Source organism: Canis lupus, chromosome 2, assembly GCF_048164855.1.
Source record: "Canis lupus baileyi chromosome 2, mCanLup2.hap1, whole genome shotgun sequence".
Lineage (NCBI taxonomy): Eukaryota > Metazoa > Chordata > Mammalia > Carnivora > Canidae > Canis > Canis lupus.
The window spans coordinates 25,466,024-25,490,141 of NC_132839.1; the positions used below are offsets into that span (position 1 = coordinate 25,466,024).

The 24,118-nt window shown below is 33.7% G+C and overlaps 1 protein-coding gene across 17 annotated transcripts in view; it reads right to left on the reverse strand.

The window, feature by feature from the left end:
• XRCC4 (X-ray repair cross complementing 4) overlaps positions 1-24,118 on the reverse strand; it is a 251,689-nt gene that overhangs the window by 89,658 nt on the left and 137,913 nt on the right. For 15 of the 17 annotated variants that reach the window (XR_012015024.1, XR_012015029.1, XR_012015025.1 and 12 more), the window contains one exon: positions 20,737-20,881. Coding sequence is in view for 13 of the 17 variants with exons in the window: in XM_072793103.1 (XP_072649204.1) it covers positions 20,737-20,881 (145 nt within the window). In the remaining 4 variants the exon portion in view is untranslated. Of the gene's footprint in view, positions 1-4,377; positions 4,518-5,245; positions 9,262-20,736; positions 20,882-24,118 lie in introns of those variants that run through there. The other 2 variants (XM_072793131.1, XM_072793089.1) reach the window with 2 other exon arrangements.

Here is a 24,118-nt window from a genome sequence, read left to right on the forward strand (position 1 = left end):
AGTGTGAAGTGAGAAAAATGAAACTTTCTGGTTGTAACACGTGGAAATATGTTCTATATTTTTAAGTTTGTAAAAACGTAGCTAAGCAGTGGCTTATTCTGATCCTCTACCCTGTTTACAGTAAAGGTATACTCACTTTGTGGCACTGGCACTGAACCTTTCAACCTATGTTGTCTTGGGTCTGAGGTTCCTTATTTTTTTAACAGTACTGTGATGGTGCTAAGAACATGCTATATTTGGACAAGTTTCTGCATTCCATCACTCAGGTTAAGCCTAACCTATACTGTGGTAGTAAGTACCCCAACATCTCAGTGACTTAAAGCAACAAAGCTTTAATTTCTCATTCATGCACTTATGTCTCATTCAACATTTCTCATATGTCCATCAGGAGTGGCCTGGGGGCTCCACTCTGTGCTGTCTCCATTCCAAGACCTAGGATGACAGGGCTGCTACCAATACTGCCAATCACTGTGGCAGAAGGAAAGAAAGTTCTCCGGCTCGGAAATTACACATGACATTTTTAATCAAAACTTGCTGGTGAGACCTAGTCTCATGGCCTCACTCAGCTATAGTTATTGAAGTACAATTTTACCATGTGCCCAGAAGGCAGAGAGCTGGAAATATTTGGTGAACAGAACTAATGACTATCACAGTCACCCAAATAATTGCTCTATTATGGTTTCATGTGTCTGTTTTTTCTACTTGCCTGGACTATAAAGTTGGAATCTATGACTTAAAAGGCTCCCAACAAATTCTTTTGATTCAATGATTATACAGGAACAGAAAAGTTTCATTTAAAGTATGATTTGGAACTTTCCCCCCAATACTATTTATAATTTAAAACCAAACTGATATAATACTAAAGTTGTCAGGAACAGAAACTAAAATTGTTCAGATGAGTTAAGAGTCCAGAGAGGAATCACTTAGCTATTAATTAAATTCATGTATAATCCATAAAATACAGACTCAAAAATGAACTGAACTCATTTTCCTATAGCTGTTATAATCTATTAAAGAATAAAGTATGGAACTCTGTAGTATAATACTATCTCCTTTACCTGTACTGTATTTGTTATTTAAAGCTCCACATTAGGAACTACTCAAGCCTTGTTGAAGAGGAACACCCACCTATGCTGACTTTCTCACTTCAAAATCATAACCATACATCCCAAACGTTTAGGACTCTCAAATCTTTATCTCTAGACCTCACTTCTCCCAGGAACTCCAGACACATATATCTTGATATATCTGCTTTGATGTCTGTTGAGTATTTTAAATATAACCTAGTCAAAACAGAACTTCTCATTTTCTTTGCTCGGCAAATCTGCTTCTTTTTTAGTCCATCTCTTGTCTGAAAACTGTACCACTCATCTACTTTCTCAAGCCAAACACAGGAATTTCAGATGATGAACATTATTTGATTGTAAGTTATTAAACATAATAAAATACACATGCTTTGATAGTATAATTTTTACCATGCGTAATTAACTTGACTTGGAAGGCCATCTGGATTTAAACATAGCTGGACACTGGACGGGAAAATAAAACAAACAAGAGCTGCAGTAGTAACCAATGCTGAGCATTTTATCATGTGCTTGGCACATTATATTTATCATCTCACTAGTTTTAATAAGATGGGTATTACTGTTCCCATTTTAGAAATTAGAATTTTGAGGCTCAGAGTGGATAAGTAACTTGACCCAAATTGCAGAGCAATATTAGTTAGGATGTAAATCTGTATCTAACTCTTTACTCTATGGCCTCCCCTTAGAAGGCAGTTATGTGGTGAGTTCTGACGAGGTGCAGTAGCAGCTATTACAACTATAAAATTAGAGATATTTCTCTAAAAGAGCTGATGGACCTTTTAATAAAGAACCATACTTAGGTACAGAGTCTTCAGGTTAAGAATATAATAGTTTTTGCATTTGTTGACTTTATATTGTATTAAATTTTACCTTTACCTTCAAGTGATACTGGTTTTCTGTAGCTTCTTATTTAAATAAGCTTACTTAATTTAAAACATAATAGATAACTAATTCATAGCACAAGTGTTATCAAGAAGGGGCAAAACCCGTGGAGGTGGGTGGTGAAACTCAGATACAAGCTTAATCCAAACGGTGGCCTAGGCATGACTACAGTTTGAGAAACTCAGGACCACTGTACTTATCTTTTTAAAGTAGGTCTAAAAAAAAATCAGTAGTATCTCAAAATGAAAAGTCTAACAGCTGGGGAACATCCCACACTAAAGAAGTGTGGTGCCCCATTATTCTCTGTACAGATCATAGCACGTATGAGATATTAGCAGGCTCGAACGTTACTTGAAAGGAACACTAGCAAACTATATGCATTTGGTGAAAGGCAACTCTAACCAAACTAACGACATGAAAAGCATGTCATACTTGGGGAATGTTGATACATTTAGGTGCTTTAGCTTACAGAAGGAAAAAATTCGAGGATGCAATAGCCTCCATATTAAATGCAGTTCTATTTTATCTACAGATTGGGTTCTAACTGTAGGGACATAATCTGAAAATCACATTACCCTGAAACTATTACTCTAGCATGATATACCAACTTCCATCAGCCCAGCACTAAAGTTTCCACCCTATTTTGATAAATGGCTATTTGTTTTCCATCAAGCAGTAGAAAATGTAAAGTAGTAGCCTCCTGTTTGATGGCCATATTATATTTAAAAAGTTTATTTTTAAATGTACTGTTCAAGTTATGGAAGGATAATAGAAACTCAAACAGGGGAAAGGAGATATGGTTCTCACCTGATACTTCCAGGTATATGTCTGACTACAATGTCCAGAACTATTTAAATTGCTCTTTTTTCCTAGCTCTCTCCCCTGACCCTCTTTATGGTCAAAGAAGAGGATGGAGAGTGTATGCCGAATATACCTAAGTTGTATGCATTTATAATATGACTCTACTTTTGGAGTGACTTTAACGTAGAAGATTTATCTTAAATGACACAGAAGGCAAATCTAGGTAGAGCCAATGGATGGACACTACCAGGTGAATGGGCATATGTTGACACTGTAAACTTTTTGTCCCACAAAACATTTATGCAAAATGTATGTGGCTGGATATTTTTGTTAACCAATAGATTCCATTCTAATATTAATACAATTACCTGAAACAAGTAAACAAAATAAAAATATAATACACCATCTTACTATTTAGGAAGAATACTGAGATTCTCATTTGTCTCACTTGAATATATAACAGTTAAGAACAAATGAAATGTTTTCTTTCCCAGTTTTTATGCCTTATATGACACCATTTATTACTTAACCAAAAATCAACAAATAAATAATGATTATTTTCATGGTTTCTTTGAAACAGGGATATACAGGCCAGTTCAGTTTTATAACATTAGCTCTTAACATCATTAGTTTGTCAAATTCACTCATGAATATAACACTTATCTTAACCCCTACAGTCTGGAAATTTCTAGAACGTTACCTATCTAGATCCTAGGCAAAATACTATATAAAATCAGCACTAAATCCATAAGAGATTGTAAGGTGAAAAAGGTTTTTGTGAAAGTTTTTTTCTGTAGTCTATAAGTAGACTATCATATATCTCTAAGCAAGAGAAACACATAATTTCAGATTGAAATGTAAATACATGACACATGTCCAAAAGGACTATTTCTTGTGGTTGTAGCCAAAAAGAACCCCTTCACAAAGAAAGGTTTTCAGAGGCTGTAGTACATACACCTTCCAGAGTGACAACCTTTCTTAAAGTATAATCTGAAGATAGCTACTGATTAACATACTTCCCTATATGCTAAATTAAGTTTAAAAAATTAAATAAATGAAAAGAAGTAAAATAATATAAAATTAATGTCGTATATAGCTATATACTAGAGTATATACTGGAAAGGAAACTTTTCCAGTTTTTTCAGAAGTCAACACCCATAACCACCAAGTTCTGTTTATCCAGTTTTTGCAGTAGGTTGATTTCTAAGGTAAGGCAGATGACTTATTTTGATAAAGATCATGTTTAACAAATAACCTTCAATACTGATAAGGCTTTCAAGGTCTTTGGTAATAAGACAGCAATCTTAAGTGTTCCTCAATTCATCTCTTCCTTTTCATTCCAATCACATTCATATTTACAATCACTTATCCTTCTTCAGACCTACTCTTCCTGGACTACTATAATATCCTCCTATCTTCATTGCTAATCTGTAAACATTCCCTCCATCAAATATATGATTTCCAGGAAGATTTTCCTAAAGCATTGTTGATTCTGCCTTCTTTGGCTCAAAACCTTTTTGAACAGTTCCTAGTTGTATTCATGAAAGAAGTCCAAATAAATCAGTTTAGCATTCAACTTCCTTTGTGATGTGAGATCCATCTACTTTACCAGCTTCATTTAACATGTCTATGCACTTCATGATATGGTCACTGGTCCCCTATATTCCAGACTCTTCTTCCATGCATTTATTGTATTCTGTTCCTCTGACATGAAAGCCTTTCTTTTTAGTTAGGGGATAGCTCAAGTTTCTGTAACAAAGAGATAGAAAAAACAACATGGCTCTTTCAAGCTAGACATTAATTTTTCTCTCACACAACAGTCTAGAGGTAGCTGGGTGGCCCCCAGTGGATAGGCTGCCCCACTCCACCAGATCGTCCAGGGACTATGATTCTTCCTTTCTTGTTTCTCTGCCGTTCCCTAAGATGTCTTCCTTATACGCTAGGTAGTAAATGGACTAAGAGGAAAAACAGAGGAATGTATACCTACTCATTTGAAGGGCAAGATCCCCAAATTATACATATTATTTCCGTTCACATCCCATTGCCAAGGACTTTGTCACATGGCTATACTTCACTGCCAGTGAAGTTGAGAAATGTAGCCTCTACTTTGGCAGCCACATGATCTGTTAAAACTTGGGGAGGTAGGGGTTGTTGGAAGGGGGTTCTCTTACTAAAAAAAGAAGGGGCATCAGAAGGCTGGGCTTAGCATTCATCTCTGCGTTATCCTTCTTCAGTTTCTGTCTCTAGAAACATCCATTTCTCTACAATGCCAAACTGAGTAACAACTCCTAGTCAGTCTTCTCTTACTTTATCACATCTCCTTATTTTACAGTCACAAATGCAATACTAACTCTCCTTCTTCTCAAATTTCATAGTTCTTATAGCTATTATGGAATTTGGCACATTTTAATCATATACATATTAAAGACAGTTTGTCAGGAAATATAATGAGGCCAAAAGAAAAAGACAAATGTGTGCTATTGATTAACCTTCCTTTATTATTTTATTTCATATACAAAGATTATTGAAGACATAGCCTGCATCAGCCTCTTTATTCTGAATTTCTAGAAGTGGTATATGCAGGACAAAGCACTCAATAATGCTGGTAACGGTAACATTGCTTTATTCAACACACAATTTATCTTCATTTGTCACAAAAATAATATTTAAAAAATAACATGCATAAGTTTGATCTAGAGAAATTATTTTTAGAAACTGTTCACAAATGAAACACTTATAAAAGATCTTTAACTAAACAAAGTATAAGTCCTAAAATTTTACTGAAAATATTTGAATAATCATGTTTAAACAAAGCATTTCTGTGCTCTTTGTCCTTTAGTAATGATTTACCAAAAACAATCATTGAATAACGCTTATAGATTATCACATATTTTTAATTTCTTTAAGTTATTTGTTGTTTTTTATTTTCATATTTTATTTTTTACTCCATTTGCTAACATCTCAGTTATTTGGGGGTCTATATCTTCTCGTTTTGACATAACTAGTACTTTTGTACTTTTCACATAAGCTTAGAACATGAAATAACCTTCAGTTCCATTGTGGTAAAACATTTTATTTCATTCATGATGTTTTAATACAAATTAAATAACTATTTACATTTAGTTATATATCGCAGCAGGTGATTTAAGTTATAGAATTTCACTGTTAAAATGTATATTTTGAATATAGTATACCAAATAATTAAAAAATAAGTGTACCTATTTTTCTTTCAATATTGAATTATAAATTATGAGCAGGGAGTCATTTCTTTTGATTAATAACTCCTCTGACCAGTATAATGAATATTTACACGTTATTCTTTGTTGATAGAGCACTTAAAATGCCTGAAACAATAACTATGATCACACCAAATTCAGAGACATCTAATGTAAAAATGCCTTTCAAATAAGAACATAATAAATGTGAAATCTATGATAAATTTCCTTTACCTAAAACACAAAAAGATTATAACAGCTTTCCACTAAAAATTATTTTAAACAGAAATTCAAGTCTGTCAGTAATTTGAAATCTAAACGCATGAAACAGCCTGAGGGAATTGTAGGAAAGGTTGTTCCCAGGGTGAGTTATAAACAAGGAAATACTTTATTTAAACATCTATGTAATCTCCACTGAAACATATTATTTGGAAATTATGTTAAAAAAGAACTTAAAATACATGGACTTATAAGACTAAATCTCTGAAACATTTAATCATCATGCTTTAAATTAAAATGCCATAAAGCTGTGGTTAACACTGAGTATAAATATATATTTTTAATATTAATATTATGACCTTTCTGTACAGTTTTTAAAAATTCACTCAGGGAAACTTTATCTTAAAATATAACTGCTGATCTTATTGGCAAACCTATAATAATACCTATGATCAATCTTTACTTAATTATTTTGAGCCGCAAACACAATTAATAAATCATCTTTGAAGTGCACTGACCATAATCAGTATATTCTGGAACAAGTCCAGGGGGCCATTAATCAAAACATGCAGCAAGGAAAGTGAGAGCCGCAGCCTGAACAGTTAGGTAAACACAGAGTGAAGCTAATAAAAACCTATCTCGCTTTAAAACCACCACTGTGTTTACTTTTGCAACTAAGATAAACATTATGATAAAATTAAAATTGTATAAAAAAATGAGGTTTGCTCACAATGACCAAAGTAAATATATAGCAATTGCACATTCATTTTATGTTTCTAATCTGACATTAAAGAACTTTTAAAGTTCAGTTACGAAAAATCTTCAAGATTTAGAAATTTGGATCTGATAAATAATAGTCTCTAGAAAAATTAAACACATACATATGCACACATATAAATTTTAAATACTGGAAAATTTGCAGTAAGTTGTAAGAATTTTTAAGAATTAAGATATAAATATGACGGCAGATCCTTTTATTTTACTTTATTTTTAAAAATTATTTATTTATTCATGAGAGACACAGAGAGAGAGAGAGGCAGAGACACAGGCAGAGGGAGAAGCAGGCTCCACGCAGGGAGCCTGACGGGGGACTCGATCCTGGGTCTCCAGGATCACGCCCAGGGTTGGAGGTGGCGCTAAACTGCTGAGCCATCCAGGCTGCCCCCTTTTTAAAAAAATAAGATGGCCAACTACCATATTTTAAATTGGCAGTGGGAAATGACTGAACTGTAACAAAAAATGAGTAAATGCTTGAGAAAGTTGGAAAATAAATTTTAAAATGATTAATATAAGATAGAATACAAATGCATATATATACCTATGTGTATCAAACGAATCAACTGTTTTTAAAACGTGGTCTTCCAATTGTATTATTTTCCTCCAACACTATCTTATTGATTGCTAAATAAAGGAGGAAACTTTGCTAAGTTAACACATAGAAAACTATGGGCAATCCTCAGTTCCATGAGTTATAAGAGAAGAAAACACTCTATGTTTGAAAACTGCATAGTTTCTTTCCACAAACAGACATCCAAGATTTAGCTGAAAACCCAGGGATATAGCGCTTGAAAAATAACAATGCATAGTATTCCTAGAGCATCCAACTTAGATAGTATTTTCATACACACGACCTCATATGACCCTGATATTCATGTTGAAAGGTAGGCAGGAGGTATTATTAACCCAATCTCTGCACTCACAAGAACTTACAGTTGTATTTCTACTGTATTACTGCAGAAATTTTGAATAAGCAGTTAAACCTCACTGAAACTCATCTTTATTTAGCTTTAAATAAATATGGTTCTAAATAGAGCCCTAATTCAGAGTTGTGGTGAGAATTAAGTAAGTTAATGGAACTGAATGCTTAACTCAGAACCTGGCATAAGTAATCAAACATATATTAGTTACTATTTTATTTTTGAACAGTATAATAAAGTAGTTTAAAAGATTTTGCTTTTAATAAGATGATCCTCGATTCAAAAGATTTTGCTTTTAATAAGATTATCCTCGATTCAAAACCAAAGATGTACCACTTGTCTTTGGGCAAGTTAACTAAACTCTCTAGTTCTGAGCTTCCTGATCTGTGAAATGGGTATAGTTAAATAAGATAATGCATATGAAAACCCAGTACAGTATGTAGGATATAATAAGTAATCAAACAATATTAAATATTGTCAGTATTGATGGAATGATCTAATAACTTACATAAATAAAAAAAGTCACTAACAAAAATTAAAGGGCAAATGAAGAGCTGGGAAAAACAAAGATTAATATTTTTAGATATCTGTAACTTTTACAAAACAATAGGAGACTGAAACTCAGCTGAGGTTATGGACAGGTAGTAAGCAAAAGATAAAATGCCAATAATCAATAAACACTAGAAAAGCACAAGACGTCTCTAATGGTTAAATACAAAAACTAAGAATGAGATATTGATTAAATAATTAAAATGATCTGGAAATGATCAAAAAGAACTGGAAAACAACAGAACAAAAGGCTTGTGAGAGTGTTCCAGCCTTCTGGAGGAATTCTGGCAAAATCTAAGAAAAGACTAACTACATATGCTCTCTGACCTTGTAAATCCACTTCTGGGAACTCATTAGAAAAAAATAATCAGTCATATGTGCAAATTTATGTACAATTATATACAGCACTCTTTGTAATAATACAAACATAGATAAGGCCTAGACGTATAGGATAGGAATTGCTTAAGAAATTATGGTACATTATACAACAAAATACTATAAATATAAAATGATATGGAATCAATGTATTTACTAAAGTGGAAAATGCTTATAAAATATAGTTAAATTTAAAAATAGCAGGATACATCAAAAATTGTATGAGCCTTGTTTTGCAAATAAAGTATAGAAGAGATCTGGGAAGCCTGGGTGGCTCAGCAGTTGAGTGTCTGCCTTTGGCTCCTCCAAATTCCAGGATCCAGTCCTACATCAGGCTCCGTGCAGGGAGTCTGCTTCTCCTTCTGCCTGTGTTTCAGCCTCTCTCTCTCTCTCTCTCTCTCTCTCTGTGTGTGTCTCTCATGAACAAATACATAAAATCTTAAAAAAAAAGAAGAAAAAGAAGACAAAGAAATCTGTAAATAGAGTAGCATGGTATTACTGAAAAACAAATGGATTCCTTTAATAAGTGGATAAACACTGAATATAGCAAGACGATGAAATATTTATTATTCAGTGCTAGAAAGAAATCAACTATGAAGCCGTGAAAAGATATGGCGGAAACTTATATGCATATTATTAAGCGAAAGGAGTCAATCTGAAAGGGCTACATACTGTATGATTCCAACTATATAACATTCTGCAGAAGGCAAAGTATGGGGAGGGATGGATGAATTGGTAGAGCAATAGGACTTTTACAGTAGTGAAACTTCTCTTTATGGTACTACAATAGTGTATATTGTCATTACATATATATGTCCAAATCTGTAGAATGTATAATAGCAAGAGTGAATCCTAATGCAAATTATGGACTTTGAGTGATAACGGTGTGTCAATTTAAGTTTATCAATCGTAACAAATGTACCACTCTGTTGGGGGATGTTAATAGTGGAGGAGGTTGTACATGCGTGGTGATCAGGGATACACAGGAACTCTGTACTTCTGCTCAAATTTGCCGTGAACTTAAAAATACTCTAAAAAAAGTTCATTCATAAATAAAAAAAAAATTGATCAAACACTGGGCTTGACAATAAAAACAGAAAGAAATGTATCAAAAGGCAAAAAAATACATTTCTTCAAAACTCTATTATAAGAATCTTTTAATAAAAAAAGAATCTTATTAATAGTAAATATTTTATTTAAAAGTCTATTTGACTGTGACCGGGTTACTGTGGAGAACTGGGCACTCTAGGATCCTGAAAAGCTTTGAAAGACATGATAGCTTTACTTTCATAGGCAGGGAAGCCTGTATGTAATCATTCCTTTACACAAAAGTGCATATATTATGCAATTTCTTCCAGGATGATGCTGTAAACTTCTAGTATTAAAAGGGAAAGAACTGAGCTTTCTTGGGCCTAGGAAGACTGTATGTTATACCAACGATCTCAGTGGTTGCTGTGTAAGACCTAACCAGACTCAAGGAGGTAAGAAAATACTATGCTAAAATACACCCCATCTTCCTGGTCCTGTAGCTATGGGAATTTTTTAAAAGATTTTATTTATTTATTTATTCATGAGAGACACAGAGAGAGAGAGAGAGAGAGAAAAGGAAGAGGCACAGGCAGAGGAAGAAGCAGGCTCCATGCAGGGAGCCCGACGTGGGACTCGATCCCGGGTCTCTAGGATTAGGCCCTGGGCTGAAGTTGGCGCTGACCGCTGAGCTACCTGGGCTGCCCAGCTATGGATATTCGATAAGATTGTGTAACCTTGTCTCATTAAACCATAAAGAGGGGATGTGTGTGCATGTGAACTGTTTTTTCACTACCTCTAATCTAAAATATTACAGCTACACAATTACTTAATGGGACCACATACAGGTTCTTTCAGAACACACAGTTAAAATTTCTTCACTCCAGTTCAAGGAGCAACATCTGTGAAAAGTTATAATAATATTTTAAAGTTGTTTGAAACAATGTGTTAGAACTCTTTGCTTTCAAAAGATACTCATCACATGGAAGTCTAAATCATATCTGAGCCTTGTATGAGATATATCAACCCACATATTTTTACATGTTAGCATGCAGAAGCAAAGACTATACAAAAGTATCTGAAGACTAGACAAGTATTTCTTTGCAATTTTGGCCTAAATTAATTAATTAATTAATTTAAAGATTTTATTTATTTATTCATGGCAGACACAGAGAAAGAGGCAGAGACACAGGCAGAGGGAGAAGCAGGCTCCCTGTGGAGAGCCTGATGTAGTACTAGATCCCAGGACCCCAGGATCATGACCTGAGCCAAAGACAGATGTTCAACCACTGAGTCACCCAGGTGCACCTGGCCCAGATTATTTTAATGTTTTTATCATGCCATTGAGATTATGTTGAACTGCTCCTTTTGGGATGTACCAATGTGTGCTAATCACTAGAATTCTCTTAGAAAGTGATCCTGCTGCTCCCAGCAGGGCCATATGTTGGACAGGCAGGACGTTTCCTAAGTAGTAGCATTGTGGGGCATGGCAGAGGAAGCTTCCATATATGCACCAATTTTCTTTTCTTGAGGTCTCATTTACACACTAATTTTTTTTTCATGAGATACATTCAATGCCTAATATTCTATAATTATGGTTAAAGGCTTTTATATTTCTAAAATCAATATTTGAGAATTTTGAGAGCTCATATTCCAAACTAAAGCCCTGGAGAATATTATCCCTTGGACTGTTACTAAGCCTTTTCTAGGAGGGGAGAGGCCAATTGCATGAGGATGCTATGCTTAAGCACATTTGATAAGTCAAATGAATTATTTACTATGGGCTTCTCAGAGCCTTTAAAATATAAATCTCCAAGTTCTACGGGTTGGAACACATGCAAATGTGGAAGCTATGGTATACGGCCATATACAAACTTATTTGAATATGGAACCCCTTACAGAGTACTTGATAAGATCTCCTTTACATATTCTACATAATGAAGTCTGTTAATGGTATTGTAAATAATGAATTCTGGACTCATTACCATCTAACTTCAATAAACATTTTGAATTTCTTCCTACCAAACCTCAGAGTTGGGGGCCTTGTGTTCCTATTTATATATTTAGCTCTTCTCTTGGCCATAGGGACTAAGGTATTTTATTTTATTTTATTTTACTTACTTACTTACTTACTTACTTACTTACTTACTTATTTATTTATTTATTTATTTATTTATTTATTTATTTATTTATTTATTTATTTATTGTTAAGGATCACTGAAGAAGGAGTTCAAAATTAAGTTAGTGCTGTTTCTGACAAGAATAATAAGAACTTTATACTCTAGCTCTAGTAACAAGACCTGTATGATATATCCCTTTGTATGATTCCCTTTCTTGGTCTCTAGCATAATCCTCATTTGGTTACATCAGGGCTTGGGTCCCCCTGGCCACCTTTCCACAGGGTTGGAACCTTAACTCTTAGACAAAGTTTTCATTTATAGGTCTCTTGTTCAGATGCTAATTTCAGTATCTCTTAAAACTAGTTTACTTTCAAGAAAGAGAACCTAAAGGGTTGAGAAACAGAACAGCTAAAAAAGTAAAGCAAAAATTGGGAGAAATGGGCTGAAATAGCTGAAGATGTGACAAGCAGGAAAATGCTAATTAAATTATCCTATCTGAGCATTTTGCTCATTGATTGATTTTATTAACTGGTTGCTAATTTCAGTAAGACTGGGACACTGACTCAATTTAGTCAAATAAGTAAATAATGAATGGATTAATTAATCAATTAGTTAAAATAATCCCACTAGTCCACCTGGCCATAACTGACTTAATGTCATACAGAATGCTATAAATAGACTTTTATTGTATTCACTCTTTTAAAATGTTGCAAGAATTAATAAAAGCTCCTAAATTTTAAACAAATCATACCGTGATTATTATATTGTATTATAAAGCATGACCTCGTTAAAAAGTTAAACTGAGTGCCTAATAAAGCCTGAGCACAGTGATATTAGATATGTATTGTGCCCTTATATATTTAGAGAGTAATTTTATAATGTTCTTGTTTATACTCAGTATTTTACCTGATATTAATAAAGTATATAAACATGAAAGTAATTTTACAATTTCCATAGTCTTTTTCAGCTGGTTCATTTTGTTTAATATATAGGATTAAAAACTCATACTGAGCAACTCTATAAATTTCAAGTTATGTAAGATAGTAAATAACAAGGAATATACACCATATGGCTATGTTGAATAAATCTTAAGTGCTGATGCTAGCTGACAGACAAGGCTGAGTGCTCCCCAAATATCATCATATTGTGTGGATTAGTCACACTACAATTTTTAATGAATATTTATTAATATATAACACATTCAAGGAGTTCAGAGTCTTACTAGAAGTGGGAACTCTTCAAAGATCTAAAAATATTCCTTAAAAGAAAAGCATCTATATTTACCATAAAAAGGCAAAATAGCACTACAATTCTGCACCTCAGGACTGCTAACACATGCCAATTTAAGCTATTATCCCTGTGAGCACTCTATGTAAGTTTCAGTATGTTTTCAATTTTCTAGTTTCCTGTGTTTCAAGAGAATGAAAGTTGTATTATTGGGAATCCAAAGTTGTACAACATTAAGCAGTCTGAAAGTGAAGTTTGAAAAAAAGGAAAAAGAAACTAAGTATAGTAGCATTAGATAATTTTAAATGAATATATCTAAGAAGATGCAAAAAGGACCAAAATATCGGAGTTTTCTCAACAATGATATTTTATAACTCTTAAGCTCTTGACTTTAAAAAGTCTTAAAATAGGGAAGACAGAAGAAAAGTCTCTGGTGATGTGAGAAACGAAAACGCTAAGATGTGGGGCAAGATAAGTCTGAATTTTTAACAAGATAGTGCACAGCCACCTTGGTATGACCTCCGAGCAACCATCATCATCAGCCTCATCACACTCCTAGCCTTCTGGTTCTCTCCACACCATCACTTACACATTCTACCTGGGTGCATGCTCACAGGCTGTTTCCTCAGGATTTTAAACCCTCTGCTCTCTACTCCACTATTCTACTTCTCTTTACCCGTCAGATTGAACTCAGATGATTCCTCAAGCCCCACCTCCCTTGCCATGCTTCCCCTAAATCCTGAAATCCTCGAAAAGTTTGCAATTATATATTGATGTAATGATATAATTAATGCTCGTCTTCTCTCATATACAGTAAGCTTTATGATATCAAAGCCTGCCTCAGCGGTATGTCTCCAGTACTCAACATGTAAGCATTTGTTAAATGAATGAATGGTGAATAAAGGAGGGAAAACCATAGTAATTTTTTTCTTCTCGACAAACAGCTTCTACTGTGTATTTCTTTAGTCAATAGGAGATGAGGAAATGACATTGTAAGGGACTGACAAAATATCTGTAATCAAGCATATTCTTAGAATTGAAAACAAGTAATGAAGTCAAACTTCCCTGATAAATTTAATGGCATATAATGGTTAACATGCCATGGTATCGTAAACCATAAACTCAAAAGTTTCTGTGCAATTTTTCCTCACTAGAAGTATAAAAAATCATATCAACACATTCATTCTCAGTTTAATTTTTTTCTACTTAAACATGGATAAGAATATAAAGAAAAACAATATGGTAAGATACTGGGCAACCCTGTCAGGACCCCTCTCACTTCTGAGATCTTTCTCTGTATCTTTACTTAATAAACTTCTATCTCTTTAATAAAATTATATATATATATATATGTATATATATATATATATATATATATAGTAGGATACCTTTGTTTAGATCTAAAATTAGGTGGTATTCAGAATTTTGAAAACTCTTGATAATGGTCATCTAAGAGTTATTTCTATTGAATGTCCTTAGAACATACACTTAAGGATATATACAACCAAATATTTCATGTGCTTTTATCATGAAGTGCAGGTTTATAAACAGGCATATTTTAGTACAGTAAACTGAAAGGAAACACCATTAGACAAACAGCTTCATAAACATTAGTGATTGGTTGATGTAGAACTAACAGTTTAACTTAGTAAGATAATAACATTAACAGTAATAGGACAACAATAATAATTAAACTAATTTAATGGCCAAGTTTGGTGAGATGTATCTACTCATCCATGTAAAATAAAGACAGCTCTCACTCTTATGAACAATGGAGAATATGTTATTCATTAATCTACAGAATAATTATTTAAAACTCACAATGTGACCTTGAATAAGTTCCTTAAATTTTCTGTACTTTTGTGCAATACAGTTTTTCATTATTTGACAGAATTGGGCTAATATTTCCATAGCAAATAGTTCCCACTTAAGATGGGATCATTACTTTTTAGAGTAAACTCAAGGACTTAGAAAATTACATTTGTCTTCGGCCACAAAATATTTTTAAGACATAGAGAGTGACACTTTTTTTAGGAATCACTAAACACACAAGACTAAGTATAAAAGCTGTGACCATTCAAATGCAGTTTTAGCTTCCTGTTTTTTGTTAATTTTTTAATATGGCTAAAGAGTAATTGTTTTCATGTAAGGATGGGATTTTACTTTGTTACAATGATAGACATTTGATAATCTATTGAGAAATTATCTTCATTATAGCATTTACATTGTTGACAAATCAATGTGCTAAATTTTCTTGTGTGAAAGATATCTAGTTGTTCACTAATCATATTGCCATTCATTCATTAAATGGTGTTTTAGAGCCCAGACACTATGAAAAGTCACCTCTGATTTGCCTGGCTCTTTTTTTTTTTTTTTTTTTTTAATTTATGATAGCCACACAGAGAGAGAGAGAGAGAGGCAGAGACACAGAGACACAGGCAGAGGGAGAAGCAGGCTCCACGCACCGGGAGCCCGACATGGGATTCGATCCCGGGTCTCCAGGATCGCGCCCTGGGCCAAAGGCAGGCGCCAAACCGCTGCGCCACCCAGGGATCCCTGCCTGGCTCTTTATATCTGAAGAAAAACCTGTTATCTTTCTACCATAGAAAAATGTAGAAAGGAGCTAACAAATGGTCAGAATGGAGAAACTGAACAGACTTTGGGGTCTTTACGTGGTTTCACTAGTTTAATCTTATTCCTGAAGTTTTAGGCATAATTTTTATCAGAAGCAAATACATGAGGTTCGATTTCACTTTTCCACCCTTAATACAACATAAACAATATATTTTAAAGATTTTTAAAAATTTATTCATGAGAGACACAGAGAGAGAGGCAGAGAGAGGCAGAGGGAGAAGCAGGCTCCTGGTGGGGGGCCCGATAAGAGACTTGATTCCAAGACCCCAGGATCACGCCGTGAGCCAGAGGCAGACATTCAACCACTGAACTACCCAGGCATCTCAAACGATATATTTTAATAAAAGCTTATAGAATATGGTAGAAATTCCCATATTATTTGTTGGTCGCATTTTATGCTAAAAATCATATTATATATTTGATTGTTTAGTATTTTTATTGGTACAAATAACTTTACTACAAAGTTCTCTTGTATATTTAATATACATAGTTGGCCCAGAAATTTTAAAAGTATATTTGCCAATGATTCACTTCTACCAGCTGAAAAACAATGCAATTTTTATTAAAGTCAGCTAAATTATAATTACGAATTCATAATTCTATTTCTTTAATTCATAAGGAACTAGGTTATTATACTTTTTAACCATGAAAACAACGTAAATATGATACATAAGTACCACATTCTGATTTTCTATTGCCATTCTAGTGAGATAGGATTAGAAACCCCATTGATTAGTTATAAGCATACCTCCCTAACTAACAGATCAAAAGTGCATTGCACGTTCACATAAAATGACCTAAAACCACTCCGACCTATGGTATGACTTAAAAATTTGGAATATAATTCCAAAGATTCCAATTTAAAACCTTAAGGCTGATGTCCTCCCCTCACTCTGTTCTTGAAATGACAAAATTATTTGTGTATATCTCTGTCTCTCAATAGAATATAAGCCCCTTCAGGCAGTGGATCCAGCACAGGCTTTCAGATAAAACAATAGTTGTGCTGCTCTGGAAAAATAATTACATAATTCTGAATCTGAGTTGTTTTTCATTTGCAAGAAGGATAAATTAACATTGACTCTGTAGGATCTATGTGATTTTCAAATGAGAGATCCCATAAAACATTTAGCACAATTCTTATTTATTTTGTATCTCTCTCTTTTTCCATACCTTTTCACTATACCAATGACTGTGTATCACAATAAATGTTTAAATAAATTTAAAAATTACCATGATTTTGTTTTATGGATTAGTATTAGTATAGATTAGTACATACACAGATTGGCATACATTAGTATTTATTTTTTTTGAGAGTACAAAGTAACTCATGGTATTTAGAAATGTACTAAAATTTTTACATTGTGGAATATTCATAAATATATAAACTTAAAAATAATTTTCAGATAGACATCTGTATTTTTAACCTTATATTTTTCATGAATTTTAATTTTCAATACCTAATAAATGTGTAAGGAATTTATTGCTGAATCATGTTCATGTTTTGAAAGTAGTTAAAAGTATAATAAAATCATAGATATTGGGAGATTTTACAAATCATCTAGTTCAAGCTTTTCATTTTACAAATGAGAAAACTAAATCCCAGAAAGGGGTAATGACTTGTACAAAATCCATTAGATGTAATTTTTTTTAAAAGATTGTATTTATTTATATGAGAGAAAAACAGGAAAAGGAGTAGAGTGGCAGAGGGAGAGGATGAAATAGGCCCAACAGTGAGCAGGGAGCCCAACATGGGACTCCATCCCAGGAATCTGGGATCCTGATCTGAGCCTAAGGCAGACACATACTCAAGTGAGCCACCCAGGTGCCCCTGACATAAATAGTTTCTAAATTAAATCAGAGTACCTCTGATCTTCCTTTCCTCCACTTTGTTTTTGAGATGCAGAGCTGGAGAAGCCAAGAAAAGCCAGAGAAAAAATATGGAAGATGCCCAGTGGGAATACTAGCAGGGACTAGAGGCCACAGAATTGGTCAAAGAGGGCTTAGGACACTAAAAAGTTTTGAGTTAGATGCCAATATCTTTTCAGCCCTAAGAAGTAAATATCCACACCTGCATTTGTTTGGGAGCATACAGCTAGATTATATTTGCCTAACTGATATACATGAGAAGTTATCAGAGAAAAGAGATGTTGAGGAAGTTAGGGAATAGGTAGTAGTTTAAATGTAAAAACATAAAATAAGGATTAATCATCAGTATTTGAGAATGCCTTATTTTAAGTTTTTCACAGTTAAGAGCTTGTTTTTATTTTTTGTTTTGTAGAATCTTTCTAATGTTTTTGATTAAAGAAAGTGGGAAAGAACAAGCACTTTAAACTTTAATGGCCATAAAATTTCAGCCTCTGTATTCAAAATGGAAAAACAAAACCCAAAAGTATGCAAAAAAAAAAGATAAAAACAAAACATATAGTTTCTCTTTCTGCTTTATCTGGGCAAGGGAAGAGGAATTGCAAAGCAGGGTATCAGCCACTCAACATCTGATTGATAAATGCTAAACTAAATTTCCTTTCATCTTTAAAATTCTTCCTGACATCTAACATATGTTTTTCATTTCTTCTAAGGGCCAGTTGAGCCTAAAGGTCCAAAGTAATATAATTAGCAGACAATTCAAAGAAGCTGATATGGTTTATATCAACTTTTAAAGAAGTGAAAATATACAAAATAAGTACTGGCATGATTCTCAAAACACAGAAAAGGAACATAACATTAATTGCATATACTTGGTAGAAACAACATGCTGCACTTATTAAAAAGTCTAAATACAATATTTAGTCTTGATTCAGATCTAAACTTTTTTCATCTCTGTACCATGTGTAATGGAAACCTGTTTAAGCGGTATCGTATAATCAGAAAATGTTAGTAACTTCAAAACCTTGTATATCATTCACGCACAGAGTGAGAAGACTAAAGGTGCAACTCTCTAATGTAAAACCAATATATCTGGGATGCTGGCTCAGTGGTTGAGCGTCTATCTTCGGCTCAGGACGTGATCCCTGGGTCATGGGATCGAGTCCCACATTGGGCTCCCTGCATGGAGCCTGCTTCTCCCTCTGCCTGTGTCTCTGGCCCTCTCTTGGTGTCTCTCATGAATAAATAAATAAAATCTTTAAAATATATATATATTTCACTCTTCCCCCAGACTCTGAAATCTTCATTAGACAAAATGATTAAACCAAAAGTTTCATGAGGACAGGAGCTGTGTCTGCTTTCTACTCTCCTCAATCCTCAACAGCCAGGTTCTGTCTGGCACACAAGTGATTTGCAACGCTCATTTGCTTACAGATTGACTGAAGGAAGTACAGAGTTTCCAGAATACTTCAAACTGCTTGTAAATTTATTTTTTCCCATATTAATCTTAATCTAATAGTTTGGCTGCTCTAATGTTTGCAAAGTAGAAATATTTTTGGTTCATTATTTAAAAGAGATAATATAATACCTTTGAACTCTATGAAACCAGCAGCTTATGAGCTAATGAATGATGATACATACAAATCACAAAGAGTTTAGTGCAGAGTGGATTTTTTATGTATTGTATGAAGACACAGTGCATAAAAACATACCAGTTAATGACAGATTACGCCAATTGTGGAGAGAATAAAAACCCAATACTAAATAGGCAAACAAAAACAATTCCGCTCTTAACCGTATAATGCTTATTTCTTTACAAGAAACTTGAAAACTCCTTCCTATCAGGCTGTCAGTTTCCTGAAGGCTTTGGATTGTGCCTGTCTTGGCATCCTCATCACCTAAAACTTTCTGCTCTCAGGATGTCTTTACACTTTTTAAAGTTTTTGAGATCCTCAAAAGCTTTTGTTTATGTGTACTATATTTATTATATTCAAAGTTAAAACCAGGAAATTTTTTAAATCTTTATAAACTCATTTAAAAATAACAATAAACCCAACATATGATAACATATTCTTTATGAAAGATCATTGTATTTTCCAAACAGAAATTCTTGTGAAAGCAATCTTCTACACTTTTGCACATCTGCTTCAAGGCTGGCATGAATAAAAAGAGTTGAATTCTCATATGCCCCCACATTCAATCAGATCTGATATGTTGTTTTAATTAAAATATATGAAATATATTCCAAACAGGTATGGAATTGAAAAAGGGATGAGCTTGTGGATCCCCCCAGGGGTCCTCATGCCACACTGTGAAACCACTGACTGTAATATCATTTGTCATATGGCTATTGTTTAATAACTATTTACTAAGTTAATAAAAAGTTTAGCGAAAAAGAAAGAAATTCTCAGGGCATATACACATATATCCAAACATACAAATGATTTGCACATCCATTTTGTTTTCAACTGATAATTCTTTATAAATGTTGCTTTGCTGCATTAATGCTAATTATCCCAAGTCCTCAACTCATTACAACTAAATTGGGATGCAGATCAAAGGAGGGTATCTGAACGAAAGAGTGAAAAACTAACAATAAAGCTTGTAATTCCAAAATTTAATAGAAAGAAATAGATGACTAGGAAGGGACAATTTGAGAAAATTCCAAGCATAGCCAAATCAAGTAGCTAATTCAAATGCTATATGGGTCTGTTTAAAGCTGTAAATTAGGTTGAAACACTTTACTGAACTCAAGCTGGATTTTAACATTTTTAGTATCTACATGCCATTTCTAATTAATCTATAAAAACCATGAGAAAAAACATTTTGCTTATATTTTTAGTACTTCTGCTTTAAATATTAATAGGAATTAACTAAATACCAGAGAAAATATATTGATTTGAACATTTTACACTTTCCAAAATCACAATTTTTGTTCTTTAAAAATAGCCTTAAGTAAAGAAATAAGAATATAATTTTTGAGGTCAGATATTAGATTTTTAAAATGATATCTCATCATTTGGCAAAAAATAAAATGACTTACTTCTTTTCTTGAGGCTGGTGTACCTGAGAAACCATTTTCGGTTCTGTTCCAAGATTTTTTTGCATCCGCTGCCTCCTCTTTCTACTTGGTGCAACATCTGTGACATCAGGACTTGAAATAATGGAATCATCTCCTCTTAGAGTAGCTAAAATAAAATGACACAGAAATGTGACCCAATAAAATCATGCATATAATTTGTAAGCAAAAACTGCTACTTTAGCATTGATATGCAAGGTGACACTCTTTAAATATAGCACAAGTATTTTTTTAAAAATTCATGAAGAGGGAATGCCTGGGTGACTCAGTGGTTGAGCATCTGCCTTCGGCTCAGGGCGTGATCCTGGAGTTCCAGGATCGAGTCCCACATTGGGCTCCCTGCATGGAGCCTGCTTCTCCCACTGCCTGTGTCTCTGCCTCTTTCTCTCTGTGACTCTCATGAATAAATAAATAAAATCTTTAAAAAAAAATCATGAAGATTTGGTAAAGTCAACCAGTTATATTGTAAAACTTTTATACCAATAGAAAACAAAGTATATTGTACATACGGAATAATTTTATCAAAATGGTCTCTGCCTATCTTGCACAACAACCCTCCCAAAACTTTATAGGCACAGTTTGACCTCTCAGTGTTAGAATTAGATAGAAGTGTCTTAGAGGCACCTCTAAAAGGTGTTTGAGGGGCAAATACTGCCATAGGAATAGGATAAATCAAGTTGATACTAAACAGTAATTATTAACAGGATTGGGAACTTCTGCTAGTAATCCAGAGATAATTTCATAGACTTTTCAGCCAACTGCAGGGAATAAGCACAAGAAAAAAATGTGAGAAAACACTAACAGATGTCTCTACTGTGGCTAACCCATTAAACTATACCTAAAAGTGGCTGATACACACGAAATAGAAGCAACAAAAGAAACATGTTTGATTTGTATTCCTTTACTCTCTATACACAATTTAGTTCCAAGACCTTTAGGGGAGTTCAGAATTCCTTCACCTAATACATAGTGTATTTATATAAATACATATTTATATAAAACAGCTCCTTTGCCATTGGTAAATAATGAACAATATCAATATAATTTGGACTTTGGATATCTTGCTGATTCATACGATTTTTCTCTAGCACCGTAACATTTTAAGTCATCAGGAGCAAGCTTTCAACCCAATTAAAGAAAAAGCATCAACAATGTAAAAAATCCTAAAAAACTGGAGATGAGCAGCTAAAAACCCTGTACAAGTCAATTCATTTAGCACAATAGGGGCTGGTTGAGTGGAGTCAAGAACCTTATACTTTTCAACAGTTAAGCTTTCTGTTAAAGAAAGAAGTTGTGAAGATGTTTCTCTGAGTAGTTTGAATCAGATGTTCAATTTTCATGAAACGATTAGACTCCAATGTATTCTGTAACTGCCATCTACTCCATTTGAGAGAATATTTGATACAAATGGTTAGCTGACTGTGATGCTGGGTGTAAATATTGCTAGAAAGTTAATGGAGTTAATATTTCATTAGGATTATAACTAGAGAACTAACAACAACAATGTAAAGCTGCGTAGATTTTGAGTGGGCTGCCTAAACTTTAATTTTTCCCTCATTGATTCTAATATTTTTAGTGTGGAATTCTGCCAAATGAGTGGTTTATCAGCCACACATATACCACATTCTAGAAGAAAAGTGTGTTTTTTGAGTTCTTACTTGCTGCTTCTCTGAGCGACGTGAGATCACATGGACATTGTTGACCACTCTCTCGAAAGTCTTTTGGTGCTTTCTTTTTGTTCTTGAAATGGGTACCATTTTTGAGAACATATTTGGTAGACACTTTGCTATGGATTTTACACATATTTTATTCATCTTTAACCTTGTGAAGTACTTAGTATTAGTACCTTTGTTTGACTTACAAAGAAACCAAGGCATTAGGTTAAGTAATTGGCCAAATCACAGAGGGTTTGATATTTTATCATATGACAACTAAAAATTATATCTCCCTAGTCGATAAAGTATTCCTTGACCAAATATTAACTGAATACCAACCAAAGGATATTTTACTCTCCAAAGTTATTTAAGTCATGAAGGTACTAAGTTCTACTACATTTCTCATACATTTTACTATTTCTCTGAACACATTCAAGCTGAACATCTTCCCTAATTTTATTAAGCTATGAGATGACTATGGAAGATAAATAGGGTTTCCTGATTTCTGCCCCAATCTGCTCTCACCTGAGGTTTACTCAATGACATAAGCAATTAACAAAGTACAGGCTTGCCTATAAATAAAGCTATTAAGAATGTCAGGGTCAAAACACACTGCAACTGTAGACAGACTTGAAAAATGAAAAAATAATTACACTTAATGACATGTTGGACGTACAGGACATAATGCTAGCTTAAATTAAAATGTTAAGGTAAAATTAAAAAATAAAGTTATCAAAAAGGTCTGCCATTCATTTCAGAATTTTTTTAAATTTTTATTTACTTATGATAGTCACACAGAGAGAGAGAGAGGCAGAGACACAGGCAGAGAGAGAAGCAGGCTCCATGCACCGGGAGCCCGACGTGGGATTCGATCCCGGGTCTCCAGGATCGCGCCCTGGGTCAAAGGCAGGCGCCAAACCGCTGCGCCACCCAGGGATCCCTCATTTCAAAACTCCAAATAATGACTTAACATATTTGCACTCAAAAGCATGCTTTATATGTAATATTGTTATACTATGTGTTATAAGGTTAGAATTTACTTTAAAATACAATGCAATTATATGTATATTGTTAGAGTGAGCTATAACTCAGGTGTTGATAGCATCTACTCAAAAAATGAACAGTCCATATAGTTGAGGGTCCATTTCTAAATTCTCTATTCTGTTCCATTGATCTATGTGTCTGTTTTTCTGCCAGTACCATACTGTCTTGATGACCACAGCTTTAAGTCAGGAATTGTGATGCCTCCATTTATAGTTTTCTTTTTCAACATTCAGGGTCTTTCTGGTTCCATAAAAATTTTAGGATTATTTGTTCCAGCTCAGTGAAAAATGCTTATGGTATTTTGATAGAGATTGCACTGAATGTGTGTAGACTGCTTTGGGAAGCATAGACATTTTAACAATATTTATTCTTCCAATCCATGAGCATGGAATGTTTTTCCATTTCTTTAAGTCTTCCTCAATTTCTTTCTTAAGTGTTCTAGAGATTTCAGAAATCCTTTACCTCTTTGGTTAAGCTTATTTCTAGTTATCTTATGGTTTTTGGTGCAATTATAAATGGGATCAATTCCTTGATTTCTCTTTTTACTGTTTCAATGTTAGTCTATATGAATGCAAATCACATCTGTGTGATTTTATATCCTGTGACCTTGCTGAATTCCTGTTATCAATTCTAGCAATTTTTTGGTG